Source organism: Cornus florida, unplaced genomic scaffold (genome assembly GCF_030987335.1).
Source record: "Cornus florida cultivar Cherokee Brave unplaced genomic scaffold, ASM3098733v1 CherokeeBrave_3.0.0_Hap2_Chr03, whole genome shotgun sequence".
Taxonomy (NCBI): domain Eukaryota; kingdom Viridiplantae; phylum Streptophyta; class Magnoliopsida; order Cornales; family Cornaceae; genus Cornus; species Cornus florida.
Window position 1 is genome coordinate 49111961 of NW_026775573.1, and position 25003 is coordinate 49136963.

At 32.6% G+C, this 25003-nt stretch overlaps 1 protein-coding gene, 1 non-coding gene and 2 pseudogenes across 2 annotated transcripts; 1 reads left to right on the forward strand and 3 right to left on the reverse strand.

The window, feature by feature from the left end:
• Positions 1-2346: 2346 nt before the first annotated feature.
• Positions 2347-2503, reverse strand: LOC132301821 (U2 spliceosomal RNA; annotated as a pseudogene).
• A 565-nt stretch (positions 2504-3068) lies between these two features.
• On the reverse strand, positions 3069-3143 carry LOC132301820 (U2 spliceosomal RNA; annotated as a pseudogene).
• Positions 3144-4874: 1731 nt separating this feature from the next.
• On the reverse strand, positions 4875-24051 carry LOC132298790 (MLO-like protein 4). Its single transcript, XM_059795147.1, has 15 exons — positions 23923-24051; positions 23757-23814; positions 23172-23398; positions 22971-23087; positions 22711-22771; positions 21454-21545; positions 19643-19717; positions 18765-18850; positions 14158-14207; positions 14026-14066; positions 13762-13932; positions 13639-13674; positions 12353-12420; positions 7720-7780; positions 4875-5827 (listed from the first exon to the last, which is right to left on the reverse strand). The coding sequence occupies exons 1-15, from the start codon at positions 24049-24051 to the stop codon at positions 5447-5449; spliced, it is 1653 nt and encodes a 550-aa protein (XP_059651130.1). The 3' UTR covers positions 4875-5446.
• Positions 10881-10962, forward strand: TRNAS-UGA (transfer RNA serine (anticodon UGA)). Its single transcript has one exon. It is a non-coding gene; the product is annotated as a tRNA-Ser (tRNA).
• Positions 24052-25003: the final 952 nt, after the last annotated feature.

Below are 25003 nucleotides of genomic sequence, written 5' to 3' on the forward strand. Positions count from 1 at the left end.
ATTAATAAATATTTTTTTATATAAATAAATAAATACTAAAACACTTTAGATTTTCTTTTATTATTAAGAATTTTTTAATAATAAACACTTTAGCAGAGCTTTTGTATTTTACTCTGAAAAATAGATTTTTTTATTAACAAATTCATAATAATAAATAGATAAATAGGTTAATTTGAATTTTATTTGGTAGATTTTAGAGTTTTATAGAGTTTTTTTTTTATGAAAATTCTTTTCATATCATTTAATAAATATTTTTTATATAAATAAATAAATACTGAAACTTTAGATTTTCTTTTATTAAAAAATTCATTATAATAAATAGATAAATAGACTAATTTTAATTTCATTAGGTAGATTTTAGAGTTTTATAGAATATTTTTTATATTAATAATTTTTGTCTAATTAGATTTTTTTTTATTAAAAAATTCCTAATAATAAATAGATAAATAGGTTAAGTTAAATTTTATTATGTAGATTTTATATCAATTAATAAATAAATACTGAAACTCTTTTCACAAAGGCCGAGAAAGTAATACTACACTTTATTTTAGCCAAAAGACCAAGAAAGGTTAGCCAAAAGGCTGAAGAGGTGTGATTATTATTTCTTTAGCTCAATAGTTTTATAAGAAACTTTCATGTAATTCTTTTTACTTAAAATCAATGTGGGACTTTGTAAAATCACAAAATTTACATGTGGGGCTAGCTCTAATTTGTTGTCTCAGACTCTCAATATATATAAGATCTCTTGTGACGTGCCTATATAAAAAAGAAAAAATGCTTAACAACCATATATTGAAAAGTGAACTATTTTTTTTTTTTTTTTTATGCTTCTTTTAATTTTATTAACCTTAGACCTTGTTTAATTCTATAATGTAGCGGTTTATGATGCATGTGTTGATAATTTATTCAATTGATAGGTTTTTTTTTTTTTTTTTTTTTTTTTTTTAAAGAAAAAAAACTCTTTTCATATCATTTAATAAATATTTTTTTATATAAATAAATAAATATTGAAACTCCTTGCACGTTTAATAAAATTTGTGTATATAAATAAATATTGAAACTATTTGGCAGAGCTTCTATATTCTGTATTTTATATATAAATAAATAAATACTGAAACTTTTTGGCGGAGCTTCTGTAATTCTAGGTCTATGGCCTTCTGAATTTCTCTCTTTATATCAATTAATAAATATTTTATAATAAATAAATAAATAGATAATTTGTATTAAAGTTTAATATAAACTCTTTTAAAAACTCATTTTATATCAATTAATAAATATTTTTTTATTTTAATAATTCTAGTCTAATTAGATTTCTTTTTATTAAAAAACTCATAATAAATAGATAAATAGGTAATTTGTGTTAGCGTTTTATAAAAACTCTTTGAAAACCTCTTTTTATATTAATTAATAGATCATTTTCTATATTCATAATATTTGTCTAATTAGATTTAATTTTATGAAAAACTCATAATAAAAGCTAATTTGTGGTAGAGTCTTTTTTTAAAAAAGGTAATTTGTGATAGAGTTTTATAAAAATTATTTTATTTTCTTTAAATATATCCGTGTCTAATTTAATTTAATTTTATTAAGAAAATCGTAATAAAAGCTAATTTGTGGTAGCGTTTTAGAAAAATTAATTTATTTTACATATCAATTAATAAATATTTTTTATATAAATAATTATTGTTTAGTTAGATTTTCTTTTATTAAAAAATTCATAATAATAAATAGATTAATAGATTAATTTGAATTTTATTAGGTAAATTTTAGAGTTAGATAATTTGTGATAGATTTTATAGAAAATTTTTATTTCCTTTAAATATATTATTGTTTAATTATATTTTTTATTAAAAAAAAACTCATAATAAATAGATAAATAGGTAATGCGTGTTAGATTTTTATAGAAAATATTTTTAAAACTCTTTTTATATGAATTAATAAATATTTTTATATTTTAATAATTTTGTCAAATTAGATTAGCTGTTATTAAAAAAACTAATATTAAAAGATAATTTGAATTTATTATATTTTGTGTGAGTAGTAGTATATTGCAAAATTTAGTACTACATTTGATCTTAGTCAAAAGGCCAAGAAGGTGTGATTATTATTTCTTTAGCTCTATAGTTTTATAAGAGGCTTTCTTGTAATCATTTTTACTTAAAACCAATGTGGGACTTTGTAATTTGACTTAAACTCTTTTCATATTTTGTTAATTTGAATTAATTTTTATTTTATTGAGTAATTTTGAGTTTTATAGAATTTTTATCGTGGGATATAATAATTAATGAGAGCTCTTTATTGTGAATTAAACTCTTTTATATTAATTTTGAGTTTTATAAAATTTATATCAATTAATAAATAAATACTGAAACTCTTTACACAAAGGCCGAGAAAGTAGTACTACACTTGATCTTAGCCAAAAGACCAAGAAAGGTTAGCCAAAAAGTCGACCCAAAAAAATTAAGTACTACACTTGATCTTAGCCAAAAGGCCGAGAATGTGTGATTATTATTTCCTTAAATCTATAGTTTTATAAGAGGCTTTCATGTAAACCTTTTTACTTAAAACCAATATGGGACTTTATAATTTGAATTAAACTCTTTTTATATTTTGTTAATTTGAATTAATTTTAATTTTTTTAGGTAATTTTGAGTTTTATAGGATTTATATCAAATAAATAAATAAATATTTATTTTGTTAATTTGAATTAATTTTAATTTTATTAGGTAATTTTGAGTTTTATACAATTTATATCGTGGGATATAATAATTAATGAGAGCTCTTTTTTTGTCAATTAAACTCTTTTATATTTTGTTAATCTTAATTAATTTGAATTTTATTAGGTAATTTTGAGTTTTATAGAATTTATATCGTGGGATATAATAATTAATGAGAGCTCTTTTTTTGTGAATTAAACTCTTTTATATTTTGTTAATTTTAATTAATTTGAATTTTATTATGTAATTTTGAGTTTTATAAAATTTATATCAATTAATAAATAACTACTAAAACTCTTTGCACAAAGGCCGAGAAAGTAATGCTACACTTGATCTTAGCCAAAAGACCAAAAAAGGTTAGCCAAAAGACCGACCCAAAAAAATGTAATACTACACTTGATCTTAGCCAAAAGGCCGAGAAGGTGTGATTATTATTTCCTTAACTCTATAGTTTTATAAGAGGCTTTCATATAATCCTTTTTACTTAAAACCAATGTGGGACTTTGTAATTTGAATTAAACACTTTTTATATTTTGTTAATTTGAATTAATTTTAATTTTATTAGGTAATTTTGAGTTTTATAGAATTTTTATCGTGGGATATAATAATTAATGAGAGCTCTTTATTGTGAATTAAACTTTTTTATATTAATTTTGAGTTTTATAGAATTTATATCAATTAATAAATAAATACTGAAAGTATTTGCACAAAAGTCCAGAAAGTAGTACTACATTTGATCTTAGCCAAAAGACCAAGAAGGTTAGCCAACAGGCCGACCTAAAAAAATTTAGTGCTACACTTGATCTTAGCCAAAAGGCCGAAAAGGTGTGATTATTATTTCTTTAGCTCTATAGTTTTATAAGAGGCTTTCATTTAATCCTTTTTACTTAAAACCAATGTGGATTAATTTTAATTTTATTAGCTAATTTTGAGTTTTTATAGAATTTATATCAATTAATAAATAACTACTGAAATACTGAAACTTTTATAAGAGGCTTTCATCTAATCCTTTTTACTTAAATCCAATGTGGGACTTTGTAATTTGAATTAAACTCTTTTTATATTTTGTTAATTTGAATTAATTTTAATTTTATTAGGTAATTTTAAGTTTTATAGAATTTATATCAATTAATAAATAAATACTTATTTTATTAATTTTAATTTTATTAGGTAATTTTGAGTTTTATAGAATTTATATCGTGGGATATAATAATTAATGAGAACTCTTTATTGTGAATTAAACTCTTTTATATTTTGTTACTTTGAATTAATTTGAATTTTATTAGGTAATTTTTTGTTAATTTAAATTAATTTGAATTTTATTAGGTAATTTTGAGTTTTATAGAATTTATATCAATTATTAATAAATAAATACTGAAACCCTTTGCACAAAGGCCGAGAAAGTAGTACTATACTTGATTTTAGCCAAAAGGCCGACCCAAAAAAATTTAGTATTACACTTGATCTTAGCCAAAAGGCCGAGAAGGTGTGATTATTATTTCTTTAACTCTATAATTTTGTAGGAGGCTTTCATGTAATCATTTTTACTTAAAACCAATGTAGAACTTTGTAATTTGAATTAAACTCTTTTTTATATTATGTTAATTTGAATTAATTTTAATTTTATTAGGTAATTTTGAGTTTTATAGAATTTATATCAATTAATACTGAAACACTAAAACACTTTGCACATTTAATAATAGTATAGATATTCATATATATATATATATATATATATATATATATATATATCCAAAAAGGTATTAAAAGTCTTTTTGAATTTAAAAACTAATGGTTGTATATATATATATTTTTCCGCTTGTTTTTACTGTATGTATTAAAAGGTCATTTTGAATTTAATAATTTGGTTATTAAGTTATATTATAACATTTTAGGTTGATGATTATCAGATAACTTCTCACGGTTTGATTTCTGGTTTGCTTTAAACAATTTTTTTTTTCCCCTTGTCCCCACAGTAGAAGAATCAGTTCTCTCTCTCCACACATTCCAAATTCCTATTTTAATTATTATTTGGCATTGGAATTTGTTTGATAAAAATAACAATGAATTGGATTTAAAATTCTATAAATATATATATTAGGTTTTGAAAATGCGATGGACATGAGTAGCCTCAGGCGGATAGAATGCAGAAGAGATATTCGTTAATGATTGATGAAATGACAAGAACATTGACAGCAAAAAGAGTCCTAAGTTACCAAAGGTCTAGCGGTATCATTGTTTCCTCCCCAAAGATGGCGCAGCGCGGCCCGGAGGGGGGAATTGTTCGAATCTCTGTGGTGAAGGTAGGGTGTAATTGCTTGACTTCCAAAAAAAAAAAAGTGAGTGAGTTACAACTTATCATGTGTCCATTTAGAAAATTAGATTAATTTGCAAAACTCGGAGACCACTCAAAAAATTTAACATTGCATCCCTCAAAAAATTTATTAGTAGAGAACAACATCATCACATAAAATAATCAGATTAGTCCAAGAGTCGGAATATGTATCACTAACTCTAATTAAAAAGCACCAGAAAAAACCAGATTCATACCATTGTCTAGCCTATCTTTCGATTCATTCATGTATCAACTACCCAAATCATTAGTTCATAAGCTCCTTGAAAAGTTCGGTGTTGTTGGTAGCTAAATCAGAAATCTCCTGTCAGAAATGAAACATGATCTCATCCTAGATTGGGAATACTGTCAACTCACCCTGGAAAAATGGGGTATGTCATGTCTTCTGAAACAACTCGAAAAGAGTACTGACTTCGCCTACTTCTGTGTCATCCACATTGTCTTCTGGTATTCGGAAGGAATATTCGTATTGGGGTGGGTTGGAAGTCCCGAAGAGGGTCTCCGGTTGTTCAATTGATGTCTCATTTAGCTCGACTTGATCCAGTGACATTGCAGATGAGCACCGGGATACAGTATTGGAGGCAACTGTGATGATTTCGTCGTCCTCGTTGATTGTAAAATCAAGCGAGCATGTAGACCTTGTGGTAACTGAATGCAATGCATCGCGTTTGGACCTCTCCTTCACTCTCTTGCACCAACTATGCAGTGAATCCCGGACACTCTCAGCAATCAAGGCTTTCTTACATCGAGATCCCATCTGATATCATCAAGGTTTGAATTATTAACGTATTCCTTATACCTTAAAATCCATATCATAATGAATTATTAACATATATGTACAGAAAATATATATATATAATATTATCTAACATTTCCTCAACTTATTATTTGTTTAAATTTTTCACACGTTTAGGTTTAGATTTTACTTTCGATGTTAAAGCTAATAGGTAACAAACATTTTCTCCTCTCCATGAAATTGGGGTTACGATACTTCTGAAATTGAAATTTAATTTACCAATTGCAAATATATGATAGACAAGTACGTCAATTTTCATATATAATATTATTTAACATTTCTCCAACTTATTATTAATTTATTTCAATTTTTCACTTATGACAAAATCAGTTCTTCATTACACCCACTTGACAAGAATAGAATTTACTATAGTTGTTTAGCTTTCTCTATCGAAAAAAAACCAGAAGTAGCAGTGACTATACAAGACTTGATAAGAGAACAGACCATATAGAATAACAAACATATATCTTCTCCATATTAGATAATGAAAGAAAATTTTTTGGTTGGTTTTTTCCAGTATCTCAAATTGCATAATTAACTTATCCATTCCACTCCCAAATAATAAGTTAACAAATTAGGTTTCTATTAGTCAACACAGGCAAAATTTTATAACCCAAAGTTAGAAGCATTCAATCTTCACACCATCTGAATGATGTAACCCATAGTCATGCAATGGAAACGTTCACACAACCGTTAGTATAATGCAAAACTAGTATTTATACTGTATTCTAGAGATAATACTTATATAAGCTCATAATTATAGGATGAGTTGATACACCTTTGCTTCTAATTAATTTTCAGAATTTGATTTTATAAGTTAGTAAAATAATGCAACTGCAGTCATGGCAAGTGCATCAAACCGCACCACTTCATAGTAGTAGCACTCATTTACCACTATATATATATATATATATATATTTAGCACACCACTATATAGTAAATTACTTTATTTTGTTTGTACTCGCTTCTTTTTGTAATCATCAAGGTTTGAATTATTAACATATTCATACAAAAGCAAAAAGAAAATTATACCTTATGAATCTATATGATATTGAATTATTAACATGTGTATAGATAAAAATATATATATACCTTATGAATCTATATGACGATATCACATGCTTATAATGTTCTAGTACATTTGTCATAAGAGGGAAAAGGAAAATGAATAACACTCTCATGAGTATATTTGGGATAAAACAGTTTGAGGTATACCTTCAGAAGAATCCATAACAAAGATATACTTATATTCACTTAACCTAGAAAATAAGGCTATATTTGGTTTGTGGACAAGGACAAAAAAATTGTAAAAATCGATAATTGGTCGTTCGAAGGTCTTCTATTTCATTTTCTAATTTATCTTTGTTTTATTTCACTCTCTGGTTTCTAATTGTTGCTTTGTCATATATGATTATATTCAGGTACTTGAGATTCTGTAGTTAGGATTTTAGCTTTCCAGAACAACTTGAACTTCACTCAAAGGAATTCTCGGAAAAATAAAAACTAGTCTGTAGCCTGTGGAAAGCTATTGAGCAAGTGTTGGACTAACCTAGGATTAATAATGAATATCAAGAATAGGACTTCTAGGTTTTGCTTTGATGCTAAAGGTAATACGTACACAAAGCTCATTAGGGAACATGAGCTAACCACTAGTTAGAGGAAGCATGTGCGAGCTATGAATACCAAATCATGGAAAGTTAATCACCGGTTGAAGACATGCGGCATATGAAGAGATTGTTCTAGATGCAATGCATGCTTGTTTCATTGTGATGCATTTAAATTCAAAATACGAGGTAAATATACTCATTTGCTTCATAATTAAACTTCTTCCAAGTGTAATTGTGTAAACGAACCTGTGTAATAATTACATTCAGAGGTACTGTGCTGTAGCTACACCAGAATTGCACAAGAACCCTGCAAAAACAAAAAGAAAATTCAAAATATTGATTATCATATGAGAATAACACAATTTGTAAAGAGGAAGTATATTTTTTTACCAACAGATCTATCACAAATTTTATAAAACTATCACCTCAACTCAACGAGGCGTAGCCTTGCTATGAGAACTATATGTAAGGACCACTGATACCTTAAGAACTATGCATTCCGATTAAGCACATCCTTTTTTTTTTTTTTTTTTGATAAGTTGATTCGGCACGTTTTTAGATTTTCTATGATAGGGATTAAATCCATATCCCACCATGTGAACTTAACCATTTTTAATGTTTCAAGAACCAAATTTATCTTAGAGGGTCAAACACTGTTATACGAAAATAGACGTGTATCACAATGAAAGACCTAAAAATAACCAAAATACAACTTGAACAAGGACAATGATAATAAAGTTCATTCCAGTAACACAGAGGAAGTCCTGGCACAATTAAACAACAAATATTAATACCGGAATTTCAATGTTCAGCTTCTAAACCTTCCTGGCTCATTGGCAATTTCAAGTGGAGCCCAGAGTGGCGCATACTGGCTGAAAGTGTTTAATACATCAAAAGGACATTTCCAGTGTGGTCCCCATTAATTGAGAATGCTGAGAAGTGGGAGTTATAGATTGGATACAAATCTCTCATCTTTGGTATTATTTGCAAAAAACCAAGCTTAAACCAAAGTCTTTACACTTGGCAGCCCAGCTGGAGCAAGCAGTGACCCCTTTGTTCAAGGAATAAAATATTGAAGAAATCTACCAATAATAGCTTATCATTATCAGAACTGAGGTTCTCTCTCTAGACCTGTTAATGGATTAGATTTTGATTGAACTCCGATCTGAATCCAATCCGACAATTCAGATGAATTAGAACATTCAATCTGATAACTCATTTGCGATCCGAATATGTCATCCATTAGCTAAACAAACCGGATATGAATCATTATTGATTTGGTCCAATAAGAATCCGACTCAATATAATATAATATATAATATACTATAAATATAATATCTAACACTATAATAATATGTAATATTTACATATTATTAAAATATTTTTTATCATTATTTTCTTCTTAATCTATTTTTTTATAAGTATTTTCTTCTTAATCTTCTCTTTCCCATTTTTGTCTCTTTGTTTTTTTCTTCAACAAAAGTCAAATACCTAATTTTCTACTCTCTTTTTTCCTAATCATTTTTTTTTGTTTATAATTTTTTTTTTCTTCTTTTTTAAATCCTTTTGGGATCAGGTTTTCAGATATTAATAACAAATTGGATATGGATACAAACTAAACTAATACATCGGGTTATTGGATCAAACATGATCTAGTCCGAATCCAATCCGCCTCTCTCTCTCCTTCTTCACTGTGTTCTCTTCTATGTTAAATGAATTGACAATGCGAAGCACCTACAAGTCCCTAAGATCAAACGCCAAAGGTTTAACATCATAATACAAAGTTTCATGCAAAATATCTAGTAAACAAGCTTTTTGTTCCATGAATAAAAATCGAATATTGCTTTGCCGAAATATAAACCTACAAGAGTTTCAAGTACATGTATAAAAAACTTAAAACTGTTTCGAGCAAACAATGTTCATCATATAATCCATTCAATTCTAAGGAATGCCTTGCACCCAGTTTCCTGACAATAAAAGGGAATAAACAAAAAAAGTCACATCCTGTGAAGGAAAACAGGAAAAATGTACTCCGTACAAAGTTGCTAATGAAGTGCATCATCAAATTGGGCATGAAAATGAAGAGACTTTGCACAATACGGCACTGCCATAATTTTTTTAATAGTAGATTTATATCAAGGCAACTACCACCAAAAGGTGCAACTGGATGCAAAATTTAGCCTCCTGAAAAATGAAAACTAACCGCAACATGTAGTGCACAATAAGGGAATTTTACCAACTCCAATCTTATGCATAATTTAGTATAGTAAGATGAGAAGGATACACTCTATTAATACTATGGATCTTTCTTCTCCTTTTTTTAAAAAATAAAATAAAAATAAAAAAATACCATGTATCTCATTGCCTTGAATAAGAATTTCCTATCACCAATTTGATTAGATTATGACATTATGATGGATTTCATTCAAGTAGATGACATAATATTTTTGTATTAAAATAATAGTAAATCTAGAATTAATTCATTTTCGCTAGTTCTTTTCCCCCAACAAAGGGTTTATTTATTTAAATTTGATTTTGGAGTAAAAATAAAGAGGGATTGTGTTCAATTCATTAAGTGTGTTTGGTTGTATTTTGAAAATTATGTTGCACCCTTGTATATTATAAATATTTTTAATTACAACTCCATCATCCTCAATGGGTCAATAAAGAAAATGGCCCTTGTTGGATAATTTTATTATAGGAACCCTTAAATTACTCCATGTTCTTGACAGAATATTGATATGAGAATATCATAGGAGTGATTTTAGACCAACTCTAGATGGTTACGAAAGTAGGCAACCAGCATGGGGACATCCAACATGGATGACCCAAAATCCCTAACATGTCCTCTGGATTATTATACTCATCAGCATGTAAAAGATGGAGTAGATCAATAAAAATTTAGCAAGCAAAATTGTATAACAAATTCAACAATATTCTTTCAAATGATTTGCTAAATTTACTGACACTTCCTTGATGTCCACTACTAATCTTATACGAACTTCTTCAGTTTCATCCATGATCTAATGCAGTTGCAAGCCAAAATATAAATGACAAAATGCGAAAAATATTAATTAATGGACCTAAAAAGTATGCTCATCATGATAGATTATTCTTCCAAAACAGACAAATTAAAGGAATGCAAGATTCACAATCAAAGCACACTTCCTATAAAGTTGAAGGTTGGGATGATACACTTTAGGACTAATATAGAACTAAAAAAAGATTTAACCCTATAAAAAAAAAGTTCGCTTTCATTAATTTGAAAGAGCCAAAGGTAGATTTAACCCTATAAAATAAAAGTTCGCTTTCATTAATTTGAAAGAGCCAAAGGTTAGATATATATCCAATCTGCCCCTCCCAGCACTCAAGAACAAGTTGGTCAATGACCCTTTTTATTAACTAGTGTCAATATGTCCGAGTGGTTAAGGAGACAGACTTGAAATCTGTTGGGCTTCGCCCGCGTAGGTTCGAACCCTGCTGTTGACGGTTTATTATTATTATTATTTTTTTTTTTTTTACCAAAAACAAAGAAACAAGAAGTTAATTCCCTCCAACCCACTCAACACAATTTTACATTGTTCACCCAACTCTAGGACTACGTTCATGGAAAGAGAGATTTCCACTATTATGAATCAAGGAAGAGAATATACAACCACGTGTCAAGACCTCACCCACTCATCATCTCTTTTGAGGCTACATGTATACACTTAGGAATTACATATACCCTCCCCTTTCCTCACAACACTAACCCTTAAGCCCCTTAAATCTTTTCTCTCTTCTCTCTCTGTAAACCTCTCATACGGTCATACCCATCTCTATTTATAGAGTCTTCAAAACTCAATTCCTTGTTGGACAAGTATTCCCTAACTTACCTACAAGGAGTTACCATATCAGTCTTCAACTCTAAATAAAATAGCAGGTACAATTTCTTCCCCATATCTTCATCATTTTTCCCAAGTCTTCTGGCTTCCAAAACTGATTAGGAAACTGTTTCTCGCAGCTTCCCAATAACTCACTGCCGAAGTGGAACCGATTCCGTCCCATGGAACCTGTTACACTTTGGCAGTAGTCAAACCTAAATCTGCAACGTCACACGCAGAACTGGTTCCGCCCTACGGAACCAGTTGTAATATGCCAGTAGCCAATGTAGACACCTACAAATTTGAACCTCCCAAATTTTCCATGTAATCAACAAGTGATCAGACTATGTCTTCACGTGATCCACCATAGCTCCACCTCAACTAAAGATTTCTATACCTCAAATAAAGCACTATGATGAAATTGAGAAACACTCTAACATGATATCCAATCTGCCCCTCCCAGCACTCAAGAACAAGTTGGTCAACGACCCCTTTTATTAACAAGTGTCAATATGTCCGAGTGGTTAAGGAGACAAACTTGAAATCTGTTGGGCTTCGCCCGCGCAGGTTCGGCGGTTTTTTTTTTTATATTTTTTTTCTTACCAAAAACAAAGAAAAAGAAACCCTAACCAACATGAAGTTAATTCTCAAAATTCACATGAAGTATGAACAATGAACATGTCCAAAAGCATACATAATTGAGCTACAAGGCCACCTGTTTGCATGTTTTAATGAAAAAATTGGAGGCATCTTAAGAAGATGATTCAAGAACAACTAACCAAAAGTGACTTAATGCATGGAACATTCCAAATGCACCATTATAGTAGGTCAACGTTTGAATAAATGTGAACTCCGAACTCCATTCAGATCATGACGTTCGTAACTAATGTAGTGAGTGTGTCTACTTGCAAGAGTATGAATTTAAAAATAATAATAATATTTTTTCTTTTTTTCTTTTTTTTTCTCTCTTTCTCCAAATGGAACTATAGGAGTGCATTTATAAGAGAGAAACGTACCCAGAAGTCAACCGAATGACTATCATTACATGGTTTTTCATGAAACACGATCGCTGCTTGAATCCCCACTATACAACAGGGAAAAAAAATCATAACTCAATTATATGATTAATAATAAAGCATATGATAAACTGCAGTTTACAAGAAAGAAAGTGAAATTTCAAGTCAAAGCTCCTCAAGGGCCAGAAAGTATCAGTAATTTGATATTGTTGTCATATAGTGAACCAGCATCTAAAAATTGTGTAAGTTAATGGCGATGTGCAAAGCTGAAGTGAAGGCAAAAATTCTTAATTTGAAAATTTATCATTCATTAGGAACTCAATCAAAGTTATCCCACAAAATCACATCCTGTAAGCCATCAAAACTCACAACGATATATACTTTTATGAGATAAGTTAAGCACTGTCTATCAGCCGCCTTCTCAATGATAGGTGTGATAATAATATTCAATTTCATAGCTTCTCCATAAGTACATAATTTTACCTACACCACCCCACACCCCCAATAGATCAATTGAATTTCACAACATCTCTCTAACTACATAATTTTATCTACCACTACCTTATAAATCAGTTCACATTATATATAGAGTATTGCTTCACCTATATTGCTCTGGAGTCCGTTGAAAAAGAAGAATACAGGCCGTATCATTTGTACCTCTTCAATAAGGAGTGAATACAGGCATTTCATGTGTTATGCTCGATTAGTTGATAACCCTTCTAGGAGCTTAGAGTGCATGATTATATGTATAAGGAGCATAATTTCTTTTCTTTCTTTTTTTTGTTGGTACATGGATGGGGTTTGGGAAAGCATTCCTTAGTATGTATCTGTATCAAGCATCCATGTAATGCCACTGACAGATAAAACAATTAAATGTAAGCCAGCCTTCTCATCTCTTGCTACTCACTAGTTGTCTTCCCGTAATTTAAATTTTTTTCTGGGAAAGGACGTCTCATCAAATTGAAGCTAGTCTCTCCCATCTGTTGTTAGACATTTAGTACTTTCTGATAATTCTTTCTTTATTTCCCTCCCATAAGCATTAGTTCCTCAAGGTTCCCTTGGGCATTTCAAGTAAATCTGGTAAGAAAGCTACTAGTGCTTCATTCTCAACTTTGATGGATTTATGCTCATAGATGCTTATGAGACTCATAGATTTCTATGTTACGAACCATCGGCATTTTAAGCCCCTTATGTGATATATAAATTGTAGACCTACAAACTCTAAGATAGGGGGGAAAAACCACAGAGAGAGAGAGCTAGAGAGTATAAAAAGGATCTCCACTTACCAAGGACCATATAAATGTTGCCATCTCAAAGGAATTCTGCACATACAAGAAAAACAATCACTAAACCAAAGGAATAGTTATCTAATTCATCAATGAGAAAAAAATGTGCTACAAAATCATCACCTGAAATGATATAAATTGAATTAACCATAACAATATTTCTGGTTTTCCAAACCAAAAGAGATCATCACGTGGCTTCACTTGAGTTCCAATTGATGTCTCCTTTGGCTCCACAATCTCAAGTGCTAACAAGGAGACAACATGCTGGAGTTTTGTTCCGACCAACATGACAAGCTTTGACAGGTGGAATAATTAATATTAAAATTATTAGCCAAAAAAGAACATTCTAGTTTACAATAAAGACAACAAAAGTAGGAATGAACTTACAATGGCAGGGATAAAAGAAAGCCAGAAGTAAATATTAAGACCTGCGACACATTAGGCCAAAAGGTGTTATGAAGTTTGAACCCAAGAGAACCAGAGATTCATATTTACTTTCAGATAAAAAGCTCAAGTTACCATTAATATTTATGAAGATGCATAGTATGGCATAACCCCATAGTGGCCAACTGCAAAATAAATCAGTTGATCAATTCAAATAATTTAGAATTCCCACACTTTACATTGATCAACATTGGAAGCTGGCATGTCAGACATACTTGCATAACCTGATCTAGGTGGACTTCAATTGTTCAACACTGGAGCTCAATTGAATAAAGTCATTAACTATGCAAGGTGGCAAAAAAAGGATGACACATGGCACAAGGACCCCATGCACCTTCACCTTTATATAAGGGACCCCTCTCTCCAAATCAGCCATGCTAGAGAGACCCCAAAACCTATATATTTTTGGAAAATATATGTATTGTGTCGTTTCTGCTGGTGGGCCTTTTAGGAATTTTAAAATTCTTGTCCTGAGGTTTATACAAAAAGTTAGAGTAGATATGTCTTGAGGTAGAAACTTGGGCTCCTTCACAAATGATTATGAAGGATTCCTGGTTTTTGAATCATGAAATTTCATTTTAATGGGAAAGGTAGAACAATAAGCTTCCTTGTAAGAACATGTTACACTCAAAAAATGTTGGAAGATATATATTATTTCCCTTTATTTTAGGGATTTGATTGATTTCTCACCATGGTAAATTTAGAGCAAGATTGTAGGACAGATTAATTGCAGTAAATTAGGATAGATTGATTGCTTTAAATTAGGATCAGATTTGTAGGAATATTTTTTATTCTTTTCCTTGTATAGCTTTTCCTCTTTCCTATATATACTTGTACAAGATGTTAATGTTAATATACGAGGCAGAGAGAATTTCTACAAGGTATCAAACCAATAGTGCGAGAAAGAGAGAAAAGTTTCACGGGTCTAAGCCATTACCGCTGACCTATTCTCTTTGTCCTCCTATTCTTGTTCTCTTGGTGTGCAATTGTCTTGGACAACACCCTAAAGCCTAGATTCTAAACACCATACACATCGAAACATGTCTGTCGTTACCTCTAAATCTTCTGATTTTAGTACAGCACCGCCCATTCCTTCGATTGTGACAAATCAACTTGATAACATGAGTGTGCATATGACTTCTTACAAATTTGATGGGACGAATTATTTTGCCTGGTCCCAGTTTTTGAAGTTGTACATCACAAGAAAGGGAAAGTTGGGGTATTTGACTGGAGTGAAGAAACAATCGGCGGATACTAAACCTTCCTTCTCTACTTGGAGGAGAATGCCATGTTGATGTCATGGCTTCTTAACTCAATGACTCCGGACCTTCCTTCTCTACTTGGAGGAGAATGCCATGTTGATGTCATGGCTTCTTAACTCAATGACTCCGGATATTAGCACCAGTTTTCTACTTCCCACAGCTCATGCTATTTGGGAAGCCGTGGCTCAAACCTATTTTGATGGCAGTGATGCTTCTGAGATTGATGAACTGAGGCGCAGGGCAAATGAGACTCGACAGAAAGGGAAGAAATTGGTTATCTATTTTTCTGCTTTGCAGGTCATTTGGCAAGAGGTGGATTTTCTCCAGCCATGTGATATGGAGTATGTTGGGGATACAACAAAGCTAAAGAAGAGAATTGAAAATGAAAGGCTCTACGATTTCCTAGCCGGCCTCGACCCAGGGTTTGATCAAATCAGAGTACAGGTTTTAGGGCATGATCCTCTTCCTAATCTTCGCGGTGCACATGCCTATATTCGACGTGAGGAGCTCCGTCAGGCCACCATGCTTACAGGTGTCTCACAGGACAGTTCAGCCTTGGCCACTATGCAGACTCCAAACCTCTTTCTCGAGGAAACTTGAGAACAAAGAGGAGAACAAAGAGTCTTTGTTCTGTACACACTGTAATAAGGCAAGACATACTCGAGAGACTTGTTTTAAGGTTATCCAAACTGGTTCCGTAAGAAAGGTGGAAACAAGGGGGATAACTCAAATTCTAGAGCACTCTATACAACCTTTGACGTGCAGTCTGATGCACAATCTTCTTTTGCAGCCCAGGTAGATAAAATGATGCAAGAGTATGCTCAGAAGCTATCCTCAAAAGAGGCTTCATGTAACTCAGCCAAAAGCATATCTGGCAAAAGAATTTGAGATCAAAGACCTTGGGTCTTTACAATACTTTTTGGGTATTGAAGTTGCTAGGTCAAAGAAGGGAATCTTTGTTTCCCAACAAAAATATGTCTTAGACTTATTGGCTAAGACTGAAACGTTGGCTTGCAAACCTGTTGATACTCCAATTGAACAAAATCATAGGTTAGGTGAATGCATAAATGATACACCTATAGACAGAGATAGATACCAAAGGTTGGCTGGGAAGCTAATATATTTGGCACATAATCGCCTTGACATAGCCTATGCGGTGAGTGTAGTAAGTCAGTTCATGCATGCTCCTTATGAAACACACATGTTGGTTGTGCACAGGATTCTATTCTCAGGTATTTAAAATCAGCTCTTGGGAAAGGTCTGTTATTCTCCAACCATGGTCATCACGAAGTGGAAGGATACATAGATGCTGATTGGGCAGGATGTGTAATAGATAGAAGATCAACTTCAGGATACTGCACCTTTGTGGGAGGGAATCTAATCACATGTGTAGTAAGAAACAATCTGTTGTGGCCAGATCCGGTGCTTAAGCAAAATTTAGAACCATGGCTCATGGTATATGCGAGATGTTGTGGCTGAAGGCTTTGTTAAAGGAGTTGGGCTTTAATTCTAGGGATCGAATTAAGCTTTTCTGTGATCACAAAGCTACCATTAGCATTGCTCACAATCAAGTTCAGCATGATCGTACTAAACATGTTGAAGTGGATAGACACTTTATCAAGGAGAAGTTGATAGGTGGATTAATTTGCTCTCCGTTTGTGAAAACAGAACATCAGCTTGCAGATTTTTTGACAAAGGGAGTGTCAAGTACGACTTTCAATTTGGCACTTGACAAGCTGGGCATTCGAGACATCTATACTCCAGCTTGAGGAGGAGTGTTGGCAGATATATATTATTTCCCTTTATTTTAGGGATTTGATTGATTTCTCACCATGGTAAATTTAGAGCAAGATTGTAGGACAGATTAATTGCAGTAAATTAGGATAGATTGATTGCTTTAAATTAGGAACAGATTTGTAGGAATATTTTTTATTCTTTTCCTTGTATAGCTTTCCCTCTTTCCTATATATACTTGTACAAGATGTTAATGTTAAGATATGAAGCAGAATATTTTACAGAGAGAATTTCTACAAAAATTACATTAACTAATGGAAAACATATGAAATGACATTTGATCCAAATGTCAAACTCCATTAACCGATAAGATGACAACATAAACCACTAAAATTGACTGGACTATTGTTAGCCGAGATATGATAGGCTAGAATCATGGATAAAACTTACCATATTAGCTGAGATATGTTAGGCTAGAATTATGATATTTGACTTTATTTATGTATATGTCTAGGCATAGAATATGCAATGATTTTATTCAGTTTCTTTTCTTGTAATATTAACATGTGCTCTTTTTAGTATATAAATACCATAGCTGGGAATGAATGTTTAAATCGTCGTTCAAGCCTTTATACTTCTATTCTCTTTATCTTGTATTTCTTTTTGGTATCAGAGCTAGGGTGGTCCGACCGCCACGAGGGCATTGCAAATTCAGCACCACCCATTCAGGAATGGTCTGAGGAGACATTGTTGATTGTTTGTGGTCTAAGGAGACATTGGTGATTCTTCCATCTACATATTTTTAAATATGTGTATGAAGGGGAATGGTGTAACGAGGCATTGTTGATTATTTATGGTCTGCGGAGATATTGTTGATTCTTTCATCTACATATTTTAAACATGTGTATGAAGGGGAAATGTGGAATGGTGTGATGAGGCATTGTTGATTATTTATGGTCTGAGGAGATATTGTTGATTCTTTCATTTACATATTTTAAACATGTGTATGAAGAGGAATGGTCTGAGGAGACATTGTTGATTCTTCCGTCTACATATTTTAAACATGCGTATGAAGGGAAATAGTCTGAGGAGACAATAATGGTTGTTTATGGTCTAAGAAGACATAGTTGGTTGCTTATGGTCTGAGGAGAAATAGTTAATGGTTCATGGTCTAAGGAGACACCAGCTGAGTTATATTAGACGTATCCCCAGTTGGAGAAAACGCTATGGTTATGTCTTGGCTAGTCAATTTAATGCAGCCAAACATAGTCGTTGACTCTATATTTTTAAAGACCATATTTGAGGATGCATTATCTACGTTGGGCGTCTCAAATATCCATGCACCAACTTGATGGGGTGTGTTAGTCGATATATGATAGATTGATAGGTTAGAATCATGGATATAACTTACCATATTAGCCGAGATATGATAGGCTATCATGGGATTTGACTTTATTTAAGCATATGTGTAGGCAATGGGCATAAAATAGGCAATGATTTTATTAGTATCCTTCCTTGTAATAGTATGCTCTTTTTAGTATATAAATACCAAAGTTGTGAATGAGTGTTTAAAGCCTCATTCAAGCCTTTACATATTATAATCCTAATTCAAGCCTTTACACTTCTAGTCCTCCTATCTTGTATTTCTTCTAGTATGATGAACCAATTCAGATTAGCCACCATTACCTGATCCCCACAATGCCATAAAATTCATCTTCCATGCTCCGCACCATATATTTATGAAAATTATAAGAATGTGGCAGTTTGTGATTCTGCAAAATAGCGTCAAGATTAAATGCTACATTAAGACCTCAGCACAACAACGCAGCAGTCTACAGTAAAACATTAAACCGATGATATCAGTGATGAAGTAACATAATATGACTAACATATGCTGAAACTATGTACTATAATAGCATTAACACCACATCTATCCAGGATTCCATGTGCTACAGGCAAGAAAGAAAGATAACCAAGGAAGGAGAACATTCTAAGTAAATATGAAGAATGCTTCATAATTCCAACTATGTCAAATAATTTTTTCTGCATACATGAAAGTTACGGTAACAAAAGTATTCTTGAGTGATTAATTAGCTGTCAACTTCTTCTTTTTTTCATTTCTTTTCTTTTAAACTGCAAGAAATTAGACTACATTTTCTTTTTTTTAAGATAATTTACTCCATTATAAGAGGACAACTTGAACTCTTAAAGAAAAGGAATTGTGGCAACTGTGTGAGGGAATATCAATCCTCGTGGCTACTTAAGCATTTCTTTTACATTGATATGTATCAAATGCTGGTGCTGCCATAGCAATCTCAAATATTTTATTCTCCAGATTACCTTTTGGACACTTTAAAGTCGTTATAGATCCTGATGCTTGTGTCTATTTTTGCTGAAAAGGACTACTGTGACATCTAGACCTCTACTTTTTTCTTCCTCTTATATGCACAACTTATTCACCATATATCTTGGTTCTTATTATTGATAGTAAATAAGAATTGGTGACAAAGCATGTCAGTAGATAGGAAACACAAAAGAAGGTATTATGAATATTAGATACCCACGGTGATGAAACCTAATCGGAGAGCCAAGTAATCTGACTTCTGTATTGAACTCTTGAATTGTCGAAGAAAGCAAAGCTGCATCATTAGACCATAAAATTAAGTTTAGCATTCCACAATATAAACAGTAAATTAACTCAATAACAAAACAAACATCAATGGTGAACCCACCCAAGGCATCAGAAATTAAGCTACAGTCAAAACCATTGCATGTCTTTTTTTTTTTTTCTTGGGAGACCGGGGTGGGAGATGGTTGAACAAAAAGAACAGAATCAATACACCATGCAATAGAGAGAAAAGGAAGAAGATAATTCTTTTATGTCAATTAGTTCTTTTAAGAGCAAAGCAACCACATACTAAATGTGTTTGTTTAAATCAAAGCAAACTAATTAAACCAACCAAAGATAAGAAAAAAGCAAGACAAAATACTTTGTATGGTAAATCACTATTTTTTAAATCAAAGCATGGAAAGTGACTTTACTACGTCTCATTACGACAACCCCATCTAATGTGCTTTTCATTCAAAGTCAGCCCTACCTTTATCTTTGACCCTGTGCATTCGTTCAAGTCTCAAAGAGATGAAGACTTTCCAGAAGGCCATTACTAACATTAACAAAAAAAGGAGGGGGGCTAGCCCAATGCACGAGGCACCCGCCATTGCGGGCTTGGGAGATGTACACCGCATGAAAAGGCTGTTTCCGATTTCGAACCCATGACCGGAGCAACCTTACCTCCAGGTCACAATAGAGCAACCTTTCCGTTGCGTCAAAGCCCACCCTCAAGGTCATTACCAACATTGTTGATGTCAAATGTTGACACTGTGCTTCTTGAACTTAAACTCCTTTCATCATGAATTTTTCCACGAGAGGTTTTGACCACCTAGAATGCCAACACACCCAAAGAAACCATTGGCTTTGAGATAGGCTGGTGAAAGTTCCATGAACTCCACATTCTTCAGCCTGGTTTCCAGCAAAATGGGCATCCAAAACTTCCAAGCATTGGCCATAGATATCGTCGCATCATCTTCCAAGCATCACAACTTTTAAAACACAAAAATGTGTTTGAAGGTTATTCATGAAGCTTCAGATGGTTCAATTCAAATTACCCAAGCCTTTCAGGTTGCAATGATATGCAAAGGATATTTCAAAAGTTGAGAGTAGAAGAGCTTCTGTTTCATGTAACTTCCGTGGTGAACTTCGGAGATCTTTTAAAAACCAATATTCAGCTCACACTTCACACACGCCTACCCTCAGATCACTGAAAAGGCTTAATATTTTATCTTGAAAGGTGTAGAAAACTGAAACTAGTGAGTACTATAATATATTATGAGATACTGTATCATATGAGCTTTCAAGTGAAATTTTTATCACAGCCTCACTCAGCAAGTAAAACTTTAAGATAAAAAATCAATACTGCAACATCTAAGTGTCAGAAATAGCTCTCAGTAACTGTGGAAGGGCAAAAAACATATAAAATTGTCAGTCATTCTTTAGTCATTTGTGTTCTGTCCTTGCTTTGTTCCGAGGATGTATGCAATCGTGCTTCCACATAGGACACAAACCTTCTAAAATTCTTGAAATATATATAAAAAAAATTTAAAAAAAAGAGAGAAAGCACATCCATACAAGGTAGTTCAGATATTATATTCTAGGGTGCAAAAAACTTTCACATCTTTCATATTGATAAGCCTGTTCCTTTCATGCATTTCATGTTAAGCAATCCCATCAAAAGAAGAAAGCACAATAATACAAACAAAGAAAAAAGAGTCTCTTGTTACTATGTGGTATAAATATATCAGAAGCATGGACATTCACCATCCAAATGAGAATACGGCTCCTGCTCCATGGATGAGATGTGTGATGTAAAACAAAGGTGGATTGTCGCCTCATCACCTTGTTCATCTTTCCTATAAAAGAAAATAAAAAACAAACAAAGAGTTGCACACCACTTAGCCTACAATTACAAAATAACTGCATTCTATTCATTCAATTGGAAATGGAAGCTTCAGTTACAGGGAAACTAATAATATTTCTGACAGGACGTCGCATTTCGTTTGATGGATTTATCAATTTTAAAAGAAGACATGAATGCAACAAGTCAATTAATAGCCTGCAATGTTTTTGGTTTGCTCAAGAATACAGACCCAAAATAGTAGCAAAAGAAAGAATTAATACTGTGAGATATTCTGAAGTAAAATCAAGATTCAATATAACAACAAAAGACGGTGCTGCATGGAGAACAATGGTGTAACGACCCACTCCACCACATGGTATGATATTGTCCGCTTTGGGCCTGAGCCCTCACGGTTTTGCTCTTGGGCTTCACCCCAAAAGGCCTCATACCAATTGGAGATGATGCACTTACATATAAGCACTTCACCTTTCCTCTACCCAGGCGATGTGGGACTTGTGCACCCGTAGCTCGCCAGTGTGGTAGCCTGACAGTGTCTCTTGCACCCGCCCACGACACACCCGTCCACAAGGTCATCACAATCCACCCCCCTTGGAGGCCCGACGTCCTCGTCGGCACACTTCCGGCTGGGTCAGGCTCTGATACCATTTGTAACGACCCACTCCACCACATGGTATGATATTGTCCGCTTTGGGCCTGAGCCCTCACGGTTTTGCTCTTGGGCTTCACCCCAAAAGGCCTCATACCAATTGGAGATGATGCACTTACATATAAGCACTTCACCTTTCCTCTACCCAGGCGATGTGGGACTTGTGCACCCGTAGCTCGCCAGTGTGGTAGCCTGACAGTGTCTCTTGCACCCGCCCACGACACACCCGTCCACAAGGTCATCACAAATGGGCACCCAAGGTACCTCGTAGCTTCAATCTGACATATATCCATATAGTACATTCTTAATCTGAGTGTAAATTAAAATTACTTGTCATTCATCAGAAAAGGGAAAATACACTGGATAATAGTAGAAAAATCAAAAATAATTCCAGACAGTCTAATGCAAAGGCTGGAATCAACTAGCATGCTTGGTTTAATTGACTTTAAAATATATTCATGTTGGTTTCTATGTGACCCAGAGATCTAGTTTTCTTCAATTTATTCCATACCTTGCAAATTCCCATCAGGTACTAGGCTTGCTTGGTTTTCCCATTTCCTCCAGCTGTAAATCTACAAAAATCATACAATAGACAACCATATATACCCTTGCAAACTGAATTTATTTGACACATGAATAGAAACATTTCTGAAAACAAATTTGTGAATCCCATTTTGAGTGATGTCTAAGACCCAAAATAATTGGTGATATCCTAATTATCAAACTAAGAATCTCTTAAAATAATCCCGCAGATGGAGATGGAGACTGTACCTTAGTCATAGCTAACGCAACTGCAACACAACTATACAAAACATGAGTGATACCGAGAACAAACAAAAACTGGTGAAGCTGTTCAAGACCTTCTTTCGAAACAAAAGGTTCGCGCCCCTGCAATCAATCATTCGTCTTAAAAAAAGTAATTCAACCACAATACCACGCAAAGAAATAAGACCAAAGATGGAAGCTAATTACCTCATCACAATGATTAGATGAAGGATTGTTAATTCCTCTTGGAGGAATAACAGTCTCGTTTGGAGATGACAGAGATTTTATGAATGACATATTCTCTTCAATGCCATAATCATTCTCAGAACAAACATAGAACCGAGTACTGAAAAGAGATGAATTCACACAAATCTGAGAAATAGACCTTGCCCATTGCCCCAACAACAATGATATAAGCCCAAGCAACATTAGCTCTGCCAAAAAAAAAAAAAAAAATGTTATATCAACAATATGCCTACAAAGAGTTAAATCTCACTGTATACCACATCAGCTATAGAGGCAAAAGAACAAATTTCTCTTTTTTCCTTTTTATCTTTTTGCTTGGTGGAAGAGAACAAACTTATAATATACATAAACATATAGACAAATAAATCAATTCAAATCGCAATTCCCATTTTAATAATCCTACAAAATTGCTTCAATATGTATTTATGCCAATAGTCCTTAAATTCTCAATCATTCGATATATGTATATATGCCATCAAAATACAAAAACCCAAATCATTGCACACTCAAACATACACTTGAGCAATCGTTATACCACTCACTGACCTTCCTTAATCTTCTCCAAAGAAGCAAACAGAGCCTTCCTCCTAGTCCTCTTCAACCACTGTACAACAAACAACAAGAGTACAAAAGCAAAATAAATACAAGCAAGCTTCAATGAAACAAAACAAAACAATTGATGACTCTTTTGTTCACTAATTCAACAGCCCACCTTTCCGAATCGATAGATGGATCGTTCGACCAGAAGGCAGACGAAAACCATAACAGTAGTGACTGTTGCGACCGACCACGTTGGTGTATCGGCGAGAGACCTCCCCTCCCTTATCACAGCCCCCTCCATTTCTCACATCAACACCAACGACCCATGAACTTTCACAGAGGAACTTCCAACACTTTCTTCGAGAAAATCAGAGACTTTCTCGGGAAATATGAGAGAAAGTGTAAGATCCAGGAAATGGAGCGCTGTGCTGCTCTTGAAGCCAAACGTTGTCTTCTTGATAATAATATATATATATATATATATATATATATATGTGTGTGTGTGTGTGTGTGTGTAAATGTATATGTTATGACGATTGATTCTGGAATCTTCAACACCAAATCTGAGTGTTTGGTGAATTACGTCACTTCCATGAAAGCCAACTTCCAAATGCGTTGGAATTGCTGCCATCTCTCTCTCTTGCTTCCCCAAGTACCACCTCGCACATGGAGGCTCTCTCTCTCTCTCTCTCTCTCTCTCTCTCTCTCTCTCAATATTTTAGAAATTTTAAAAAGTTTACGAGCGAGAACTAAAACTGTAGTTTTTGTAGTATATTTTAAGTATTTCTTTTTGGTTTAAAAAACAGAAAAACTATATCACTTCGGTCTTTAGAAAGAAAAAAAAAATGTCTCTTTTTTATAACCGTATCAGTCTACTTTGTAAGTTTCACAATTCTTTATAAGTAACATTTTTTTATAAAACGAAATGAATGGTAATTAAAAAAAACAAGTACCATGAAAGAATCTTTTTCAAAAATAGAAAAAGTATTGTATTATATTCCTCTGTCTAAAACAATGCCTCTTTTGAGAGATTATAGGCATTGGCTTTGAGACAGAAAAGTAATCAAATGTTGTTGTTTTTTCTTTAATTTTTATTTCTTAATTATATTGGGCATCTTTCGTCAACCATAAAAATCTATTCAAATATGGAAGAATAAAAAGATAAATACTAGATTGGACAGCTAGTTAAGAAAAAAAAAAATAGTATAATAATTTTAAAGTGTTTAGATCTTCGATAAAGCCATAAAATTTAA